The sequence below is a fragment of the Hydra viridissima genome, unplaced genomic scaffold (genome assembly GCF_058129835.1).
Source record: "Hydra viridissima isolate aposymbiotic clone 2 unplaced genomic scaffold, HvirCarnegie_v1 scaffold_8, whole genome shotgun sequence".
NCBI classification, from domain to species: domain Eukaryota; kingdom Metazoa; phylum Cnidaria; class Hydrozoa; order Anthoathecata; family Hydridae; genus Hydra; species Hydra viridissima.
Window position 1 is genome coordinate 9107895 of NW_028324307.1, and position 19606 is coordinate 9127500.

Genomic DNA, 19606 nt, shown 5'->3' on the forward strand with positions numbered 1-19606 from the left:
CTGCATGTAACAGAACCTTCTTCTTTAGTTATTAAAGATACTGTTGTTTAGAGCACATGTCATATTTGATGCCTGATCAATAACACACAGTTTATTGGGTATTTTTTTTAATGATTCAAGGTATGAGAATGTGCTATCAAGTGCTTTTGCAATGTTGATACCAGTGTGTCGCTCTTTGAATAGGCACACTTCTAATGTAAATTTCTTTAGGGCAAAGTCTTGCGAGATATAATGTAATGTCACGGACATGTATGAATCATTTCCCCTTGATGTCCAGTGGTCGGTGGTTATGGCAACCTGATTAAGATCTATGAGCTCTTTTTCCATATCTTCATGCATTACTACCTTCAGTGTATGGTAAAGCTGAGGGAGTTTTTTTTTTTGAGAAGTTGTTGAATGTTTTATTGTGGCATTTGGTAATATTTTGTTCATAAACCTCTTAAAATTTTCAGAATCAGCAAAACTGAACGGCAAGCACTCAGTAGCAATCAAAGTAATGATGTTATGATCAACTTCTAATTGACGTCGATCTTGAAGTGGCCACTTTTTTTAGATAAAGTATAAAAAATACTTAATAAGTAGTCAGGCGCGGATCTAAGGGGTGGCCATTGTGGCAATGGCCACATAGTTTGAAGTCCAACTGATTTATAAGAAAATGTATGTAATATTTATTAAAGATCTTTTTTTTTTTAGAATTTTTGGGATTAAATATGGAAATATTTTAGAGGTATACTAAGTTATTGAAAAGAATTTGAAAATATTTTGTAAGACTTGCGTAACAATTTTTTGTCTAGCGACGGATTGAAGTTCGTTGGCCATATAGCTTAAATTTAACGGTAGCCAAATTAGTTTTGGGTTTTTGCGCTAAAGGAATATTTCTAAAAATTGAAATTTGTCTGCCGTAATTTACGGATTTTGGCTATGGAGATTTCTGCCATGGCCACAACAGTTCTTATTTTACGTTACCGATATTTTATTCAATCAATAAATGCTATAAAAAAGTATTAAAATATTGATCTTTTATCGAAGTTTCAACCGTGAAAATAAAACTTGGCCACATAGTTGGTTTTAACGTGTCCGATTTAAAAAAATATGCTGTTAAATTGGAGCTAACAAATACAGGTTTTTATTCGCTACCGTCAGATTATCTAAGATAACTTGGTTTTTGTCATTTGATTTTTTAAATGTAATAAAATATGAATCCACATATAACCGAAGAATTAGTTGCTTGTGCACTAGAATCAAAACATTGGCCTAATGTATTAAATTACAAAACTCGACTCATTAAAGAGCTCTCTGAGATAAATTTAATGTTCCCAAGAAAACCTGATTCTTACCAATTCAATACAGAAATGATGGATTTTGTTCCCTTAGTTAAAAGAAATCTTGGTTATACAGCATTAAGGTATTTTTTTTTCTTTAGAACTTTTTTTAATTATTTTTAATTCAAATAATATCACAAAATAGACCCAAATTCCGGATGTTAGAAACATGAACAGTTTAGACCTTCATTGCATTATTTTCTTCTATTTCTTTTCTTTGAGAATTCAGTCCATTTTTAATGGACTTTTTTTTTTTTTTTTTTTTTTTTTTTTTTTTTTTAGCTATTTAACTAGTTATTGGAACATCTTGTTATTAAACAAACAATTCACTAAAATTATGTGACTAGTGTGTTTAGTAATAACCAAATCACTTGCATAATATATAAATGATTTGGTTGTTTATTAAAAAGTTATGGTGTATACTAAAATTACACTAATCTTTTTATTATTAATATTACTTTTCATTAAATATTGTTTTTTTGTGTCAGAACTGCTGAAGATGGAAATTGTCTTTACAGCTCAGTCTCTTTGATTTTAAATGACAGTAAGCATTCTTCAAAAATTCTACGATTGCTAACGTCAATTGAGATATTTGAAAACATAAACTTTTACGCAAGGTATAGTTATTTTTTGAGTTATTTTAATCAACATAGATCAGAATATTCTCAGCTTGCTAATTTGTTTTTTATAGCTGTTTCATTTAAATGCTCTGATAGTTTTTCAACAATTAATGATAATATGATTTCAGAACTTCTTTTAAAAGAAGCATGTTTAAATTGCTTTGATAAAACATTTTCATCGTTTATTTGCCTAATAGCATTATCTAGTGATATAAAGCAACCTATTGAATCTGTCTATCCTGAAATTGGTTTTAAAAAGTATTATAGCTTTTTTAACACTGTTATAGAGCCTCGTATCCAAAAATTAAATAGTCCAATAAATATTTTGTGGTGCAATTTAGATAAAACAAAAAACAAAAGTGCTTTATGTTTTAATCCAAATCATTTTGTAACACTGATTAAAGATCTTCCAAACAAACAACCAACTTTTTTAATGAGTGATACAACTTTGCCTAGTATCAAAAGAAAACAAATTTCAAAGACAAGTTTCTCAGCAACAGAGAATAAAATACAAAAAACAGTTCAGTGTAAATTATCTTTTCCTGCTGTTTCCAGGAACACTTCAGATTTAGATAAGTTGGCTAATTGTAATAAAACAGTTAAAACTGAAGTAATTGTTTCAAAAGACATCAACAGCAGTGATAAAAACAATATTGACTCTTATGTTCCACTTAAGGAAAACATGGTTGCTGATGTTAGTTTATTAAATACAAATCAGCTAGCATCCTATTCAAATTATGATGTTTCTTCATACCATCTACAGGGTGAAAAATTAAAATCAGGAACAAATGATAATGAGCTGTTATCTCTAATTAGTAATGTCTGGGTTCCAGATAAATGCTTCCATTTCCCCTTAACAGGTAAAAGCAGAAAAAGACATTTTTTGTTAAAATGGTTAGATGAGTTTTCTTGGCTTTGTTATTCTAAAATTGAGGATGGTGCATATTGTCTTCCATGCACTCTTTTTGGTTCAAGTTTACCAAACAAATATGCATTATGTAAGTTGTTCAAAGAACCATTCAATACCTGGCGTAATGCTTTAAAAGTTTTCAATGATCATGAGAAAACTGTTGACGGATTACACATCAAGTCCATGCATTGTTATAATATGCTTTTATCTAGAGCTAAAAATAACACTTTGCCTATTGAAATTTCTCTAGATATTTCTAGAAAGCAGCTTATAGAGGAAAACAAAAAAAAACTTGCATCAATTGTTAAGACAATAATGTTTTTGGGTCGAAATGATATGCCTTTACGAGGTCATAGAGATGATAGAAGATATCAAGGAGAAATTGGAGAACCTTCAAAAATTACAGGGTTGGGTAATTTTATTGAGCTTTTAAATTTTAGAGTTGATGCAGGTGATTTAATTCTAAAGGAGCATCTTCTCTCTGCCCCAAAAAACTCTACATATATTTCAAAGACCTCTCAAAATGAGTTGATTGAGTGTTGTGGAAATGCAATTGAAGAGATTCTAATAAATGATATTTAAAAAAGTAAGTACTTCTCTATTATAGCAGATGAAGCTTCAGACTGTGCATTGTTAGAACAACTTTCTATTGTCATACGTTATGTTGACTTGAACAGTAGTATTAAGGAGGTTTTTTTACGGTTTTTAGAATGCAAAACAAGAACAACTGGTTTAAATATAGCTACCAACATTCTTGAAACTTTGAAAGAATTCGGTTTAGATATAAAAAATTGCAGAAGCCAGTCTTATGATGGAGCTGCTTCAATGTCAGGTGAATACAAAGGTGTTTCATCTCTTATAAAAAAAATCAATCCAATGGCATTATTTGTCCACTGTGCCTCACATAAACTTAGTTTAATTGTTGGAAAGAGTTGCCAAATCCAGCAAGTAAAAATTTTGCTTGAGCAAGTTAAAGACATATCTTATTTTTTTAACTTGTCTCCTAAAAGAAGTAATTGTTTAAAAAAATACCTTCTTCCTGGTCAGGCAAAACTTATTGACACATGTCGAACTCGGTGGGTGCAAAAGCTTTGTGGACTTGATGTGTTTTTTGATAATTATTCAGCAGTTTTTTCTGCTTTTGAAGAAATGGAAGACAATAATTTAAAAGAATTTAATAAAGAAACATCTTCAAAAGCATCTTCTTTTATGAAGTTGTTGACAAATTTTTCTTTTATTGTTTCTTTGGTTTTAACTAAACAGCTTCTGGATTACTTTTATGGAATTTCCATCACCCTTCAAACTAAATCTTTTGATATTTCCCAGCAAGTAGATGAAATTCAAAATTTGACTAAACATTTAAAAGAAATACAGAGAAATGTTGATGCTTACCATGACAAATGGTATAAAGTTGCTCTTGCATTGGCAAAAACATTTGAGGTTAATGAAAAAAAACCTAGAACATGTGGTGTTTAGAAACATAGAGATAATCAAATATGTGATACTATATCTGGTTATTTTAAAGTTTCTATTACATTGCCTCTTGTGAATCATCTTCTCAATGAACTAGAAAACAGGTTTGATGTTGAGAGCATGATTGTTTATAATGGTCTATGTGCTATTCCTGCTTACTTAGTAAAGCAATATTTTAGATCTTGCCCATGGAAAGAAAAGTTCTTAATGTTTTTGAATTTTTATAAATCAGATCTTCCTCATTTCTCATCAATTCATGCCGAATTAGAGTTATGGGAGGAATTTTAGAAAGAAAAGACAGAATTACCATCTACTATTTCTGATACATTAAAGTTCATGGATATCAGAGGCTTTCCAAACATTTTAGAGGCTTTTCATATACTTGCTACAATACCAATCACAACTTGTGAGTGTGAAAGGTCAATATCTACTCTTAGGAGAATAAAAACTTACACCAGGAGTACTATGTCTGAAAATAGATTGAATGGACTTGCATTAATGTCTATTCATCAGGAAATAGTTCCAGATATTAGCAGAGTTATTGAAATTTTTGCATCCAAAGGAGACAGAAAATTAGAGTTAATATTCAAATGATGAGTAAATTTAGAATTGATGAGTAAGTAGTAGTTTTAAGTGTCTTACATAAACTTCTATTCAATATTTTAAACTTGTAAACAGTAAAAATCATTTTTCATAAGCAAATTATTTCTATTCATTCTTGATGTTGAAAGTGTTTTCAGGTTATATTAGTTTTAAATTTTTTAGTTTTTAGTTAACTTGTTGTATTATATTTTGTCTTATATATTTATATATTAAAAATTAAAAAAAAAGAAAAAAGAAATTATAAAAAGATATTAAAAAAATTTGGGCATAGCTGCCTATCAAGAAAAATAAAAAATCCAAAAACAGAGGCCTAACCTTAGGAAACATTACTAATACTTCACTTAACCTGCCTATCAAGAAAAGGAAAGAATCCAGAAATGGAGGGCTAACCTTAGAAAACATTACTAATACTTCACTTAACCTGCCTATCAAGAAAAGGAAAGAATCCAGAAATGGAGGGCTAACCTTAGGCAACATGACAGTTTACAGATGGAGTGCAAAGTCTTTACCTTCTCGTTGGTGCACTTCGTTAAATAAGTTAGACAAGTATTACATGTCTAATTTATGAACTAAATAGCCAAGGCAACATTTTGAATAACTTTATTATTAATAGGATAACTAAAAACAATACAAAACAACACTTTACCAAGCTTGACTCGACTGTTTAGCATAGCATTCCATTAGCAAAATTGTATCGAATAAACACATTAGGTGAACAGACTTCAATAACAGCAAAAAGTTGTTTTTTTAAAAAAGTGAATTTTATCTGGTTTTGCAAGTCCACTCCTCATATATGAAATATTTTACCTCTAAAAATTAAAATATTCTATCTCTAATGATTTTTAAATATGTGTTCTGGGATTACATAAATAATTAGGAACTTGATATAATGATATTATTTTTTGCAAGTCTACAAGTATAATATAAATAATCTTTAAGGCCTGCCGACAAGGGTTCTTTATATTCCATGAAAAAGTCCTTATGGAAAAATTTGAAAGGCTTTATCAACGAAGTTTTTACCCACATTTGTGAAAATTAGTGTACTTCAAGTGCGCTCTCAACTTATTAAATCTGGGATGGTTAAGTAGAGAAGAAAACAAATTAAGTCTCCCTATGATTTTAAGTAAAAAATGTTATAAAAGTGACGCCCATGGGCTTAGCTTTTACTCACAAGCCCTTCCCACAGGAACACCAAAAGTAAAGTTGGTTATCCCAAATTTGGCCACACAGTTACAAATTCCTGGATCCGCCCCTGGTAGTGCTTACCTATATTTTTCTTGAAATAATCCCAGATTAAAGATGTTGTAAAAGGCATAACGAGTGAAGGTTAGCTTTCTTTAATAACTAAAGTATGTTTAATTGATTAAAACTAAAGTTTAGTTGTTGAATGTTGAACACAGAACAAAGCGAGAATTACGATACCACGAGTGATTTAATTAAAGTAACGATACCAGAAGAGAAATTAAAATATGAATGCGATATCACACAATTAATTAAATTAAAATAACTGTAGTGACTGTTACAAAATCAATTCCTTTTGAACAATAATTTCTAATAAGCGTTTAGAATAATCATTAACGATTGCATCACAAGCATCTTTCTTTGGAGAATTTTATGAAAAACACTCTTTAATGAACTATTCCCTTGCAGATTATATCCGCAAGGAAAATTTTCACTTGAATGGAATAAAAGTTCGATAGAGTTGGAATAACGATATGGAAAATTACTCATTGCAGGGGCTGATCCAGGTCATTTTTCTTTGGGGGGTAGTCGGACCAAAAAAAATATAAAAATAAGGTTTGCATTTTTTCAAAATAAAACAACTGTTTCATTTGATATTTAGAATGATTTTAGAAAGATTATAAGATAGTTAGCAATAATAAATATATTGAATGGTTACATCAATTTTTTTATTTTTTCTTATCTTTTTAATTTTATCAATAATATTTTGAAGTTTGAAGTTTCTTAGGTAGGGGAAGGGGGTAGTTACACCGAATACCACCGCCCTCCCTTACCTTTTTGTCCGCCCTTACACACTGTTTAACATAATTTAATAGTTTGTAAAAATTTAATATAGAAATAAATGTTGAAAAAATCTTTTCTTTCCTTTTAATCACGGTAGAAAAAATTGTAATAAGGATAACAGATGAGAAATTAAAATACAGAAGTGGTACCACACAATTATTTAAATTAAAACAAAGATACCAGATGAGAAATTAAATGATAAACATGATGTCATACAACCAGCTTAGAGAACTTTTTTTTTTATAATAAATGAGCCATATATATATCTCATTAATTATACGAATTTACTATTTCAAATTACAAATCGTTTATAAAAATAACATGGAAGTTCTCATGATGACCCGAGTTGCAATACCAAATGATACTATCGGTACCAAACAATACCAACATAACCGATAACTTTTGATACTAGTTTCAATATCGATACCGTAAGGTATCGCACCGAGACCAAACGATACCAACATAAACGATACTTTTGATACCAGTATCGCGTGATCTCGAAGTCGATACTGTAAAGTATCGCATCGAGACCAAACGATACTAAACGGTACCAACATTAACGATACTTTCGATACCAGTATCGCGTGATTTCGATACCGATACTGTATGGTATCGCACCGATACCAGACGAGAAATCGAGAATCGAGACCGATTATCTAGTGTCTACAAGATACTGCAATTTTAATATTGACCTGGTTTCCCAAAATGACCCGGTTTTCATAACATTCTGAAAAAACATTTTTCTTAAAAAAACAAGAAATAAAAATGGCAACAATATGAAAATAAACGCATATAATGATTTTTTGATGCTGAATTCAATAAATGTACTTAAAATGCTCAAATATAAAAGGAACATGCTTAAAAGTTAATAAAATAACTAGTTTCTATAAACCAACTTTGGGGCCCAATATCTCAAAACACCCCCGTCAATTTTTTTTTTTTTTTGCTGTTAGTATTTTCAGCTGCTTATAATCTTACTAGGCACAAAAAATCTAACTGCAAAAACAACTGAAACATATGGAACTTTAATTTCAAAGATATATTACTTTTTCAAAAATTTCCCAAAAAATATTTGCAAATAAAATAAAAATAAGTTAATCGTAATTTTAAAAGTTACTTAAATATACAAGATTTTTAAAGGTATCGAAGATGTAAGTCATTTTGACTGTGTTTGTAATAGTTTACAATATTGTTCCCGCTTTACTTGTACTTCCTCTATTTCAGCATTTTCAAATACATAGTTTCTACCGGAACTAGAGCAAGCTTGTAGAACAGATAGTTTTTTCAATATGTTGGTGTTGGGAATAAAACAGTAGTCATCTCTTTCAGGCCAGTTAAAACAGATTGATGGACCATTTGGGTGGAGAAACTTAACTTTAGCATCAACTTCATCTAGGTTGGTTTCAGTTACAATGCCGATCCACCACTTATCATTATAGACTACAGCTGCATAACAACCTAAAGTGACAGTATCAAGTTGAAACATATCTTGTTTCTTTTTAAGATTGTGGATTTTTGTATAATTAGTGTTCGTACTACACCTCTTTGCCCCAACCCTGTTATCTCCAAGATGTATAAGTTGATGAAAGCTACGAGTACCAGGTAGAGTTGTTACACCAGTGTACCTTTCTTTTTGCTCTTCACGTTGCAATTATAAGTCCAATCCCTTCATGTAAATGAAGTTAACATTTTTGATTTTCTCAATGCAAAATTCATACATAGCTTCTGATGTGAGAACTTGATTTCTGTATGGTCGTTTTAAATTTTCTTGTGCTGTTAAGCTTTTTACAGTTCCGCCAATCCCATCGCATGGTGGCTTTCCGTGGGATGTGGCAAAAAAGTTTCATTCAACTTTAAGGCCAAATTCGCTACCGAGTTGGCATAGATTGTAAAAGCTTTTACAATTTTTGTACTGTCCTGCGCAACCACCAGTGAATAAATGTAATTTGGACAGATTGGAAAATTTTATTTTTAATATTGGTATGATTAGTTGGAATATTTTTACACATAAGTTACATCATATGTAATGTCGTCTGATATAAAACAGTAAGAAATATGTCTCAGTACACCTTTATCACCTTTATAGTATACCTCTAATGGATTTAAAGAACGTTGTTGGGTGTTCCTATGATAGCTTTGTATTTCATCTTGGACTACAAAAGCATAATTTTCAGCAAAGTCGCCAAAAATGATAATGTTTGATTGATCCATATTTTGTTTTAGTTGGTTAAGGTACTGTGATTGAGAGTGAGCAATAAAAGGTTGAGCTTGTAGCTTTTCAAAGCAAGATACTTATAGTTCAACAAACGTTAGAACTTCTGCTGTTAAACTCAATAGTGTTGCACGATCAGTAGTTTGCCACTGCTTGTAGTGTATCTCAAAATCATCTTCGTATTTTCTCCACAAATCTCATACAAACATTTGGTGAAGGGTTCTTTACCAGGACAATTATCAAAAGTTTCAATTATCAATAGTTGTCAAAATTTTAAAAACAAATGCACATCAATATCACACTTATTCAGTTTTTATATAAAAACAAAACAGGATGTTTTTTTCAGTTGTTAAGATCAAACAATTAAGTTATCATATAATTAAGACTTGATTAAATATAGCAAAGTTTTTTTGTTTTTTTTAAGGAGTCTTTAAACTAAATATAATATTTTATTGCAAGTTTTTTAAAATAATTTATTGAAAATTTGATATATCTTTGAAATTAAAGTTCCATATGTTTCAGTTGTTTTTGCAGTTAGATTTTTTGTGCCTAGTAAGATTATAAGCAGCTGAAAATACTAACAGCAAAAAAAAAAAAAAAATTGACGGGGGTGTTTTGAGATATTGGGCCCCAAAGTTGGTTTATAGAAACTAGTTATTTTATTAACTTTTAAGCATGTTCCTTTTATATTTGAGCATTTTAAGTACATTTATTGAATTCAGCATCAAAAAATCATTATATGCGTTTATTTTCATATTGTTGCCATTTTTATTTCTTGTTTTTTTAAGAAAAATGTTTTTTCAGAATGTTATGAAAACCGGGTCATTTTGGGAAACCAGGTCAATATTAAAATTGCAGTATCTTGTCAACCGCTCAACATTTTTAGCTGAAACTTTATGTGTTAACTTTTCTTTCTAAGATGCAACACTGTGTCACGAAATGACTATTAATTCGAACCTCTTGTCCCGAGAAAACCCTTTGGAGGTTTGAGAGTACACATGTGTAGAATTACACTAGAGTTGGTTTTGAAATCTTTCATCATTGTCCGAGAAGGAAAAATCAGTTTAAAGTTTCTAACTTTATGCTTATTTAATAAGGTCAATAAACTAAGAGTTTTTTTTTCTTTCTCAAAAAAACTGTCTATTTTGGTTATTTGTTTTACAAATAGTACATACAAAATATTTTAGCAAAAAAATAATTAACTAAAAAATTCCGGGAAAAACCTGCAAACCGTTTAGAAACCGTTTTAAAAGAACAAGGTGTGCGTCATTTTTCAAAATGCCTAACCAAGAAAAAACTCATGAAGACAACAGGAAAACTGTCTGTTTTCTCTGTATGAACAAAGCTAACAGGCAGCTGACTGATTTTATGATTAAAAGCAGTCAAGAAATTTTGGGCCAAAGAATCAACTTTGAAGACCAAAGAGTACCAATTGGAATCTGTGAAAACTGTCGAGTAAGTCTCAGAAGAAAAGGTGAAGGGAGAGATGTCCAACTTCCTTCCTTGCCAGACTATCAAAACATAAAGATCCGTCCTGCAACAAGAGAATCAGCATGTGATTGCTTGATTTGTAGTGTGGGAAAAGCAAAATTCAGAAGCCCTCAGATAAGTGGAGCAACAAACACTGCCAGTCAGCTTATAGAACAGCCAATTGTTGAGAAAAGATGTTCAGCATGCTTTTCATTGATAGGAAGAGGCATCCCTCATGTCTGTACTAAAGCAATGTTACGACAGAACTTACTCGAAGTTGCAGAAAAGGACAAAAAAGCAGCAGAAAGAGTGGCTGTTTCTGTAATTGCCAACAAAGTTCCTTCCCCCCATGGCACTGTCCGTCTCAATCAAGGAGTAGGAAGACCCTTTCCAGTAACTCCAGGTAAAAACTGTACTTTTTAAACAAAAAAAACTTTTGTCAAAGGGCATAGCAGTAAAATATACTCTATGAATTTCGGAAATGATACAATGGTAACTTTCTGTGATTTTTTGCAGGTCCATCGCGACAAATAGAATTATTTCCTTCATCTACACCCACCTTGACTGCACAACATCTAGTACAAGTTCAAAACCAGATTGGTCTTTCAAATAGAGGAATGAATATGCTTGCTTCAACTCTAAACAAAGTAGTTCCACAGCGTGTTGTGGAGAAAAATTTCAGAGAAAAGTTTGAATCTCTTGGAAAGCAACTTTCTGACCTCTTTGTCACCTCAGAAATTACTGATACATCCAAAAGCACTAGCCAAGAGTCTAAACATTTATTGGTGTACTGCAATGAAATGGAGTCATTAAGAAACACTGTTGCTGAAGTCAGAGGCCCTCAGTCAGACCAGCTTATTAAGGTGGGGATAGATGGTGGAGGCGGGTTCGTGAAAGTTTCTTTTGGTAATATGAGCTTAGAAACACCAAATACTTCTCCTCCATCAAAGAAACCTCTCATTAAAAATTTCAAAGACTCAGGAGTGAAGCGTCAACTTTTGGTGGCCATTGCAGAAAATGTCTCTGAAAACTATGACAATGTCAAACAAATCCTGGATAAACTGTGTTTAGAGAGAATGTCTTTTGTGTTGTCATGCGACATGAAGCTTGCTAACATAATTTGTGGCTTGCAATCTCACTCTAGTGCACACCCTTGCACCTGGTGTGACATTGAGTCAAAGAATCTTCATCACAGTGGTGAGCTTCGAACATTTGGCTCCATTCGTTCTGATTTTGAAGGCTTCCAAGCAGCCGGTGCCCAAACAAAAAAGGCAAGGGACTTTCAAAATGTTGTTCACCAGCCAATAATAAGACTTTCTGATGATACTCTTGTCCTAGATTTTATTCCTCCTATGGAACTTCACCTTCTTATTGGTGTTGTGAACCACCTCTTTAAGAACCTCTGTCAGGTTTGGCAAAATGCAGATGAGTGGCCAAAGATGATCAACATTCAACAACAACCTTTTCATGGAGGACAATTTGCTGGCAATGAGTGTAGAAAGCTTTTGAGAAATGTTGACTCACTTCAACAACTTGCAGAGAAGCATGCTTGCTTTTTGGCATTTCCATTTATTGAAACCCTCAGAAAATTTGATGCTGTTGTTCATGCCTGCTTTGGGAATACACTCCAACAGAACTACTGTGAGCTTATTGAAGAGTTTAAAGCTTCCTATCTCAACCTTCCAAACACAAGTGTTACCCCCAAAGCACATGCTGTTTTCTTCCATGTGACACAGTTTATTGATTGCCACAACCACTCTCTGGGCATCTTTTCTGAGCAAGCCACAGAGTCACTTCACCACAACTTCAGTCTTCATTGGCAACGTTTCAAGAGGCCAGCCATCCATCGGGATTATCCCAGGAATCTTCGAAACTGTTTGATCGAGTATAACAGTAAACATTTATTTTGATTTCTATTTGTGGAAGAGACATTTACAGTTATTAATTACATATGCGATGTAAGAGTTTAATAAAGGCTTGCTTCTTAATCAATTGAGTAGAATAATTTTGTATAAGTCATTAATGTTTTTCACAGCTTGAATTTCAAAGCTGAAAGTAGAAAACTGTTTGTCTTTCAAGAATAGTTTGTATGTATTTTTTTTGGTTTTGCTTTGTTTAGAGTTGCAAACTCATTATATGTTGAAGAAGCTTATATGTTATAATAGAGAACAAGATTTTTTTAAACAAATTATTTTTTTGTAAAATTTTTATTCTGAGCAATAAAATTAAAAACTTTAAACTGATTTTTCTTTCTCGGACGATGATGAAAGATTTCAAAACCAACTCTAGTGTTATTCTACACATGTGTACTCTCAAACCTCCAAAGGGTTTTCTCGGGACAAGAGGTTCAAATTAAAAGTCATTTCGTGACACAGTGGCAACAGCCAAAGAAGTTTTTAAAAAATTTGAGGTCCCATGGTTCAAAATTTTCAAAATTTTGGGTGATTTGATGCGGAATTACCCGATGGCATAAATATGCGGGAATTTTTTTTTAACCCAAATTGCTAATTTTCATATTCTTAAACTACTAAATACTAAAATTGACGGAAACAATATATTTATTTTAGATCAAATGTTTAGCTAAATTTAATTGCAAGATTATCGACAACCGGTAATTTAATTGCTAGATTATCGACAACTTTTTTCAAATAAATCCGCAAGTGGGAGAAATTACATAAGATAATTACCAGCGTGGTTAGACGTTTAAAATAGATTTGCTACTAAAATTGTTCAATTCGAATTTGGGTTTCATTAAGGAACACGAAATAGCTTTATAATTTGGCTTCTATGTTAAATGATGTACTACAAATCTTATGCTAAATTTATAACGGAAAGGAGAAAACTATAGTAAAATTGCAGCTGAGAGAGAACAGATTGGGATGTAATAAATATTGCGCATTCAAACGAAAAAACCACTGATGATTATGTCGGAATTAGACAATGTGATTTACGTAAGAAGTACAAAAAGCTAAAATTTTGTCTTATTAAAAGATAAAATCAAACAACCAAATGTACTCATTTGTTAATATTTATATCTTTTAAATAGGGCTAGCAGACAGGGTTGGCAAAAACCCGGGTTTTTGAGCAAAAACCCTACCCAACTGGGTTTTTGCTGGGTTTTTGGGTTTTTGGTTTTTTGGGTTTTTGGGTTTTTGCTAAAACCAAATCTCTAGTTTGATACAAATCTTTAGTGATAAAGTTGGATTAACTTATAGTTATCTAAAAGCTATTTTCATTTTTACAGGTATGTTGAATTATACAACAGTTAAGTTAGTAATTAGATTAAATTTTTTTTAAATATTAAGATAGTTTTGAATATAGATATTATTTTAGAATTTTAATTAAATATAAAGTATAAGTAGATTACATATCCTTCAACATGCCAAAGTATCATTCAGGAGGAAGAAATAAGGCTAATGAGTGGAATGAAGTGACTATATTAGGTGATCAACCAAATAGAGTAATATGTAATTATTGCAAAGAGAGCATAACTAAAAAATTAGAGAGAGTTAAGAGCCATTTAGACAAATGCAGAAGAATAAAAAAAGGAAGTGCAAATGATTCCACAGAAGTATTTAGCAATATATCAGTCTTAGAGTCAAGGCCATCTACATCTGCAGCATCAAATATGTCTAACCAATCAGAAGATGAAGAACAAGTTTGTTTCAGTGTTATTAGTGATGATTCTTATTCTTCAATTTTTCATTCAAATCCATTGAAGGTGCAACGACAAACATCCATTTCTAAATTTGTTGCTACAACAACAAGTAATCAGAAGGATGAACTGGATTTGCAAGTCGCAAGGTTTTTCTTTTCAGCAAATATACCATTCAACGTGGTTGAAAATCTTGAATTTATCAAACCCGCCTTAAAATGTTTTAAGGGACCCTTACGGGTCCCTTAACGGTTAAGGGTATGTTAAGGGTTATTTTTTTTATTAGATTTTTTTTTAACAAAACACATAAATAATACTTTATATAATTTTTTGCCTTAATATAGTGTATATTTAGTAATTCTTAAACGTTAGGGTGTGTTTAGGGCAGATTCTAATAAAGGATCGGTTAGAGCGAAGTCAGGGCTAGCCCTTACATATAAGTCGACTAGAACTTTCTGTAATTTTAAAACTCGGAAAAAAAATATTTTTCGGAATGATTTTGTAAGATTTTGAAAGCATGGTTTTTTAAATGTCTTCGGAAACAAATATGCTAAATGACCACAATTAAGTCATATATTTGTAGTTATTATATTACAATTTTAATATATCTAATATCGTGTTTTAAATAATACTATTGATTTTCAAAAATTAACAATAAAATATGTTTCCATATCCAGTGTATAAATTATTGGCTTTAACATGGCTTCAAGAAATGAAAGAAGAAAACGTCAAAATGAAATGGATACTTTTATATCGAGATTGGAAGGTAAATAGTAAACAAATAGGCAGAAATTTTTTAATCTTCATAATCATATAAAGGAAATCTTTTAAAATCTTTACAGTATGTTGTTTTTTTAATCTCTATTAAAAGATTGACTTTTAATAGAGATTAAAAAGATATTCTTCATAGCAGAGTATTCTGCTTTTTTATTATTACTGTATATTATTTAAAATTCGAATTTTAAATTATCAAGTTTGAAATATTTTATGTTTTACATATTTGTTTTAGGAGAAACTGACAATTATTTAACGCAGTTTGAAACTGTAGCAGTAAAAGAAAATATCACAATTGGCAAAGATTACTGTGATGATGAAAGTGTATCTTCTATTTTTGATGAGGTGACTGGAATATGTGATTCAACTGAGGATGAAAACAATGAAAGTAATTTCTTAATTTAAACAGATCAATTGTTTGTTGCAATTTTTGCACAATGTGTGCATAGTTTTTGACAATATTACTCAGTAAACACACACACTTTATTGATTTTTTTCAGTAATTTTATCAAGTGCAGTTAGTCAATTTACACATTTTATAAATTGCTAAGATGATTAGCAAATGAACTTTTTTTTCTCAGGTGAAGTTCCATTGGAGGAGAACCATGAAAGTAACAAGGAATACAAGAGTAATTTCTCATCCCTGCATACAAAACTATTATATTTCTGTTTACTTTATAAACTGAGCAATAGTGCAATACTTTGTTTGCTTAACATTTTAACTGAGGAAGGAGTTGATGTTCCTGTGTCCGTTTATCTTTTTAAAAAACCTCTAGTTGCAAAGAAGATCCAGGTGTTAAAGAATACTCTTAACTGCGGTGGAAATTTTGGTTACTTATCGAGTTTTGAAAATTTATTTTACTGTATTAAAAATAGTCTAGTGGTATTCAAAACGCAATATGTAGATCTTAAAATTAAAATTGGAATTGATGGTATTCCAATATTTAAAAGCTCACCGGTAAATATCTGGCCAATTTTATTCATTATAAGAAAGGTAGGTTTTAATAAACCTATTCCTATAGCTGTTTATGCTGGTTTATGCAAGCCAAATTTTTCTGGGTTTATTGAACAATTACACAAAGAGTTAGTTATGTTTAAATCCTATGTTAATGTATCTGGATTTTTTATTAAAATAACCAATGTTTTATTTATATGTGATGCGCCAGCAAGATCATTCTGTCAGTGTGTAAAAAGTCACTCAGGTTATAATGCCTGTCCATACTGCAGGATTCCAGGTGTGTATGCTACTAACAAAGTAATTTTTCCTTTTGGTTTTACATATCCTTCGTGTACTGACTGTAATTATAAATCACTATCTAAATTATTTTTATCTCCTCTAGCTGAAGTTGCAAATTTAAGTTGTGATTTTCCCCCTGAATATATGCACACTGTTTGCCTAGGTGTTATGAGAAGACTTGTAATATCATATTTTTCAAACAAATATGGCCGGTTAAACTGTCAGGTAAGTGAAAATCTAAAAGAACTGTTAGAACAAAGAGTTAAATTGTGGCATGGAGCTTTACCATCTGAATTTCATAGGAAAATAAGATCTTTTCGTAATATAAATTATTTTAAAGCCACAGAGTTTCGAACCATTTTACTGTATACAGGCCCTCTTTTATTTAAAGGTATCATTCCTTTAAACTACTATAATCATTTTTTGTATTTACATTTTGCTATGTATGTGTTTATTGGAACATCACACAAACATTACTATGACAATGCTACTTCTGGTATACAGCATTTTCTCAATGATTTAAAGGAACTTTTTACTGAAAGTGCTTACACCTTCAATGCACATATGCTATTACATTTACCAGAATTTGTGCAGCAACTAGGACCATTAGATAAGTTTTCTGCTTTTCCTTTTGAAAATTATTTGTATTTAATAAAACAACGTGTAAAAACTGGAACTTATGTATTTGAACAGTCCATTAACTCTGTTTTGACTATTAGAAGTTTATATTCCAGTATGCCAAAAGGAAGTTTTGTTTTCTCCAATAAATATCCCAATAATACTGCTCTTGTTGTGTATCAATCGAATATAGTTCCACTTATTATAACTTCTATTAGTGACGATCATATTGCTTCTGGATCCTTATTAATATTTAAATCAGATTTATATATTCATCCTTATCCTTCCAGTTCAATTGGTATAGGTAGGTATATTCTGTCTAACATAATTGTAACTGGTGTGAAGATCATTAATAAATGTATTTCTTTTATTGATGGCAATGAGTACATTATTATTCCATTTGCAAACAATGTTTTTAAGGGTTGACAAACAATGAGTGTTTCATGATCGAATAATTCTTTTGTTTTTATGTCATAGTAGATTTTATGTTATAAACTTTTAAATATATTTAAATGATTTAAATTTTTTGTTTTTAAAATTTTGTTTTTTTTGTTTTGTACATTGTTTTTTCTAAGAAATCAAGCACATTTAAATAACTTTCTTATTTTAAAAGTTCTATTGCTAAGTTTTTGTTAATAATTTTTTAATTTTTTGGTTGTCAAAAGTAAGAAAAAGTGTATAAATACAATTATAATAAAAATATTTTTTTTACAATTTTGCAATAAAATACGTTTTTAAATTCTCTAGTTTATATGTTTTATCTTCAAGAAACGTTTATTTAAAAAAATATTTTTAATTTTCTATTCAATTGTTATTGATTTAAAAAAAAAGAAGCAAAATAATGTTACAATGTTTTAATTGTTTATTCTCTTTTAATTGTTTATTGTTATTGCTACAATAATTAGTATTATATATATATATATATATATATATATATATCATAATTAAATCATATTTGAGAAATTACACAATCACGTTTCAATTAAACTATTTTCAAAATTTAGAATAGTTATTCAAATGTCATCTACAATAGAGTATGTGTATCAAAAATATGTTTTAACTTATTGTTTACATGACAAATCAATATCAATTGTTCACGTTGATGATATCATTGGCTGGACTGAAGAGGAGTTTGAGAAACTCAAAATTTGTAGAAGAGTAGAGTTAATGGTGAACAATGATGATAGTATGAATAAAGTAAAATTTTATCATTTTTTGTTTAATTTGATTAATTACAATTCAAAGCTTTATTATGTAAATCTATTGTTTATTAGGTTTTAGTTTTGCAATGTGCAACAGATTATGAGGGACTCAAAGAAACTTTAAAGTTTGTTTTTGAAATGAAAAGAAAAAAACAAACAATAAGTTTCATACAAACTCATTTTAATCCGGTCCGTGGCCTAAACCGACAAAGACTGCCTCCAGTTTATGTAAGTATAAAGTTTAAAGGTTTTAAATAGGCTAATATATGTTTTATTATTTGCTTTGATTTAGACTTAAGCTGTCTACCTTCTGAAAGGGTTTATTTAATTTTTATTTTTATTCAGCCTCTTCACACAGCTTCTGAAGATTCAAATTTTGATACAGATCCTTCTGAGTCAATCGTAATATTTTAATTAATGCAGATTATAAAATTTATTTAATACTCTTTTATTTATAAAAATATTTTAATATTTTATGCACCACATAATCAGGATACTGCTGCTAAAACAGTTGCTTTAAAGCCTCTGCCACTTCTTAAAACTCAAAAAAATTCTGTTTCACTTAAGGTAGTTTTTAATTTTGCCAATGAAATGTTTTAATTATTAGATTTCTTTTTGAACAATTGCAACAAGTTTCTACATTTTTAGAGTTCAAGTGAAAACAATGTCCAAACATCATTAAATGTATGTAAAGTAATAACTAAGTTCTGATATAATTTTTCACGATGATTGATTTTTAATAGCATTTTAATAGCAAGTATTTTCAAGTTTTTAATTTATGTCTTTCTCTTCGATAAATTCAATTATTTATTTATTGAATTAAATTGAATTTATCAAACACTTATTTTTGTATTGATATTTTATTTTTGGAAGGTTCCGAGTGTACAACTACCTTTACCTACCCAACAAACTGTAAGTTTTTAAAAATTGTGATCTAAAAATTGTGATCAATTGTGTTTTATATATATATATGCAAACAAATTTTAACTTTAGTCAAGTCCTCGTGATTTCTCTGATTCAAGTTTATTGCGGATGCACGATAGTATGCTAGGTGTTTGTAACCGTCTTAACATTGAACCATTTAGTGCACAAGGTTTGAATATTTGTAATTTTTATAATTTGTAATTTGTAAAATAAGTGGCAGAAGTATTACATATTTTCATTGTGGTTATCATAACAGGACAGTTTCTTATGAATGCGTACATTTTACGTGAATTGACATCAATCCACTCTAAGTTAAATAATCTGGAACAACGACAGGGAAGATTGGAGGCACGTGTTTGCAGTGTTCCTGTTGATCAGAATATTCCTGTTGATCAGAACACCTCAAATATCCAATTTCCTGTTTTTACCTCTCTGCTGCAATATTCTGAAATTGCTAAGCACCCAAAGAATATGGTAAGTTTTTTGATTCATTTCTAGTTATGCGAGTATACCCATGATGCGTTTGCTAAATGCATACACGGTGTATATATTTGTATAATA

At 30.3% G+C, this 19606-nt stretch overlaps 3 protein-coding genes and 3 pseudogenes across 5 annotated transcripts in view; 5 read left to right on the forward strand and 1 right to left on the reverse strand.

The window, feature by feature from the left end:
- The first annotated feature begins 1196 nt into the window (after positions 1-1196).
- LOC149884940 (uncharacterized) lies at positions 1197-4693 on the forward strand. The gene is made up of 2 exons (XM_090094591.1): positions 1197-1405; positions 1811-4693. Exons 1-2 carry the CDS (start codon positions 1197-1199, stop codon positions 3432-3434), a joined length of 1833 nt encoding a protein of 610 aa, XP_089950717.1. The 3' UTR covers positions 3435-4693.
- LOC149884941 (uncharacterized) overlaps positions 1333-19606 on the forward strand; it is a 19198-nt pseudogene continuing 924 nt past the window's right edge. The window contains exons 1-12 of the transcript XR_016454884.1: positions 1333-1405; positions 1811-1939; positions 14968-15056; positions 15300-15452; positions 17953-18116; positions 18194-18349; positions 18467-18523; positions 18614-18688; positions 18770-18805; positions 18995-19033; positions 19115-19214; positions 19302-19519. The product of XR_016454884.1 is annotated as an uncharacterized LOC149884941 (transcript). The remainder of the gene's footprint in view (positions 1406-1810; positions 1940-14967; positions 15057-15299; positions 15453-17952; positions 18117-18193; positions 18350-18466; positions 18524-18613; positions 18689-18769; positions 18806-18994; positions 19034-19114; positions 19215-19301; positions 19520-19606) is intronic.
- On the forward strand, positions 3463-4613 carry LOC149884942 (52 kDa repressor of the inhibitor of the protein kinase-like). The gene is made up of 4 exons (XM_090094592.1): positions 3463-3484; positions 3595-3980; positions 4116-4320; positions 4378-4613. Exons 1-4 carry the CDS (start codon positions 3463-3465, stop codon positions 4611-4613), a joined length of 849 nt encoding a protein of 282 aa, XP_089950718.1.
- LOC149884943 (uncharacterized) lies at positions 8110-9164 on the reverse strand (annotated as a pseudogene).
- On the forward strand, positions 9267-12660 carry LOC145180927 (uncharacterized). Its single transcript, XM_080055895.2, has 2 exons — positions 9267-11038; positions 11152-12660. The coding sequence occupies exons 1-2, from the start codon at positions 10444-10446 to the stop codon at positions 12543-12545; spliced, it is 1989 nt and encodes a 662-aa protein (XP_079912021.2). The 5' UTR covers positions 9267-10443; the 3' UTR covers positions 12546-12660.
- Positions 12960-19606, forward strand: part of LOC149884944 (uncharacterized) — a 9742-nt pseudogene continuing 3095 nt past the window's right edge. The window contains exon 1 of the transcript XR_016454885.1: positions 12960-14495. The product of XR_016454885.1 is annotated as an uncharacterized LOC149884944 (transcript). The remainder of the gene's footprint in view (positions 14496-19606) is intronic.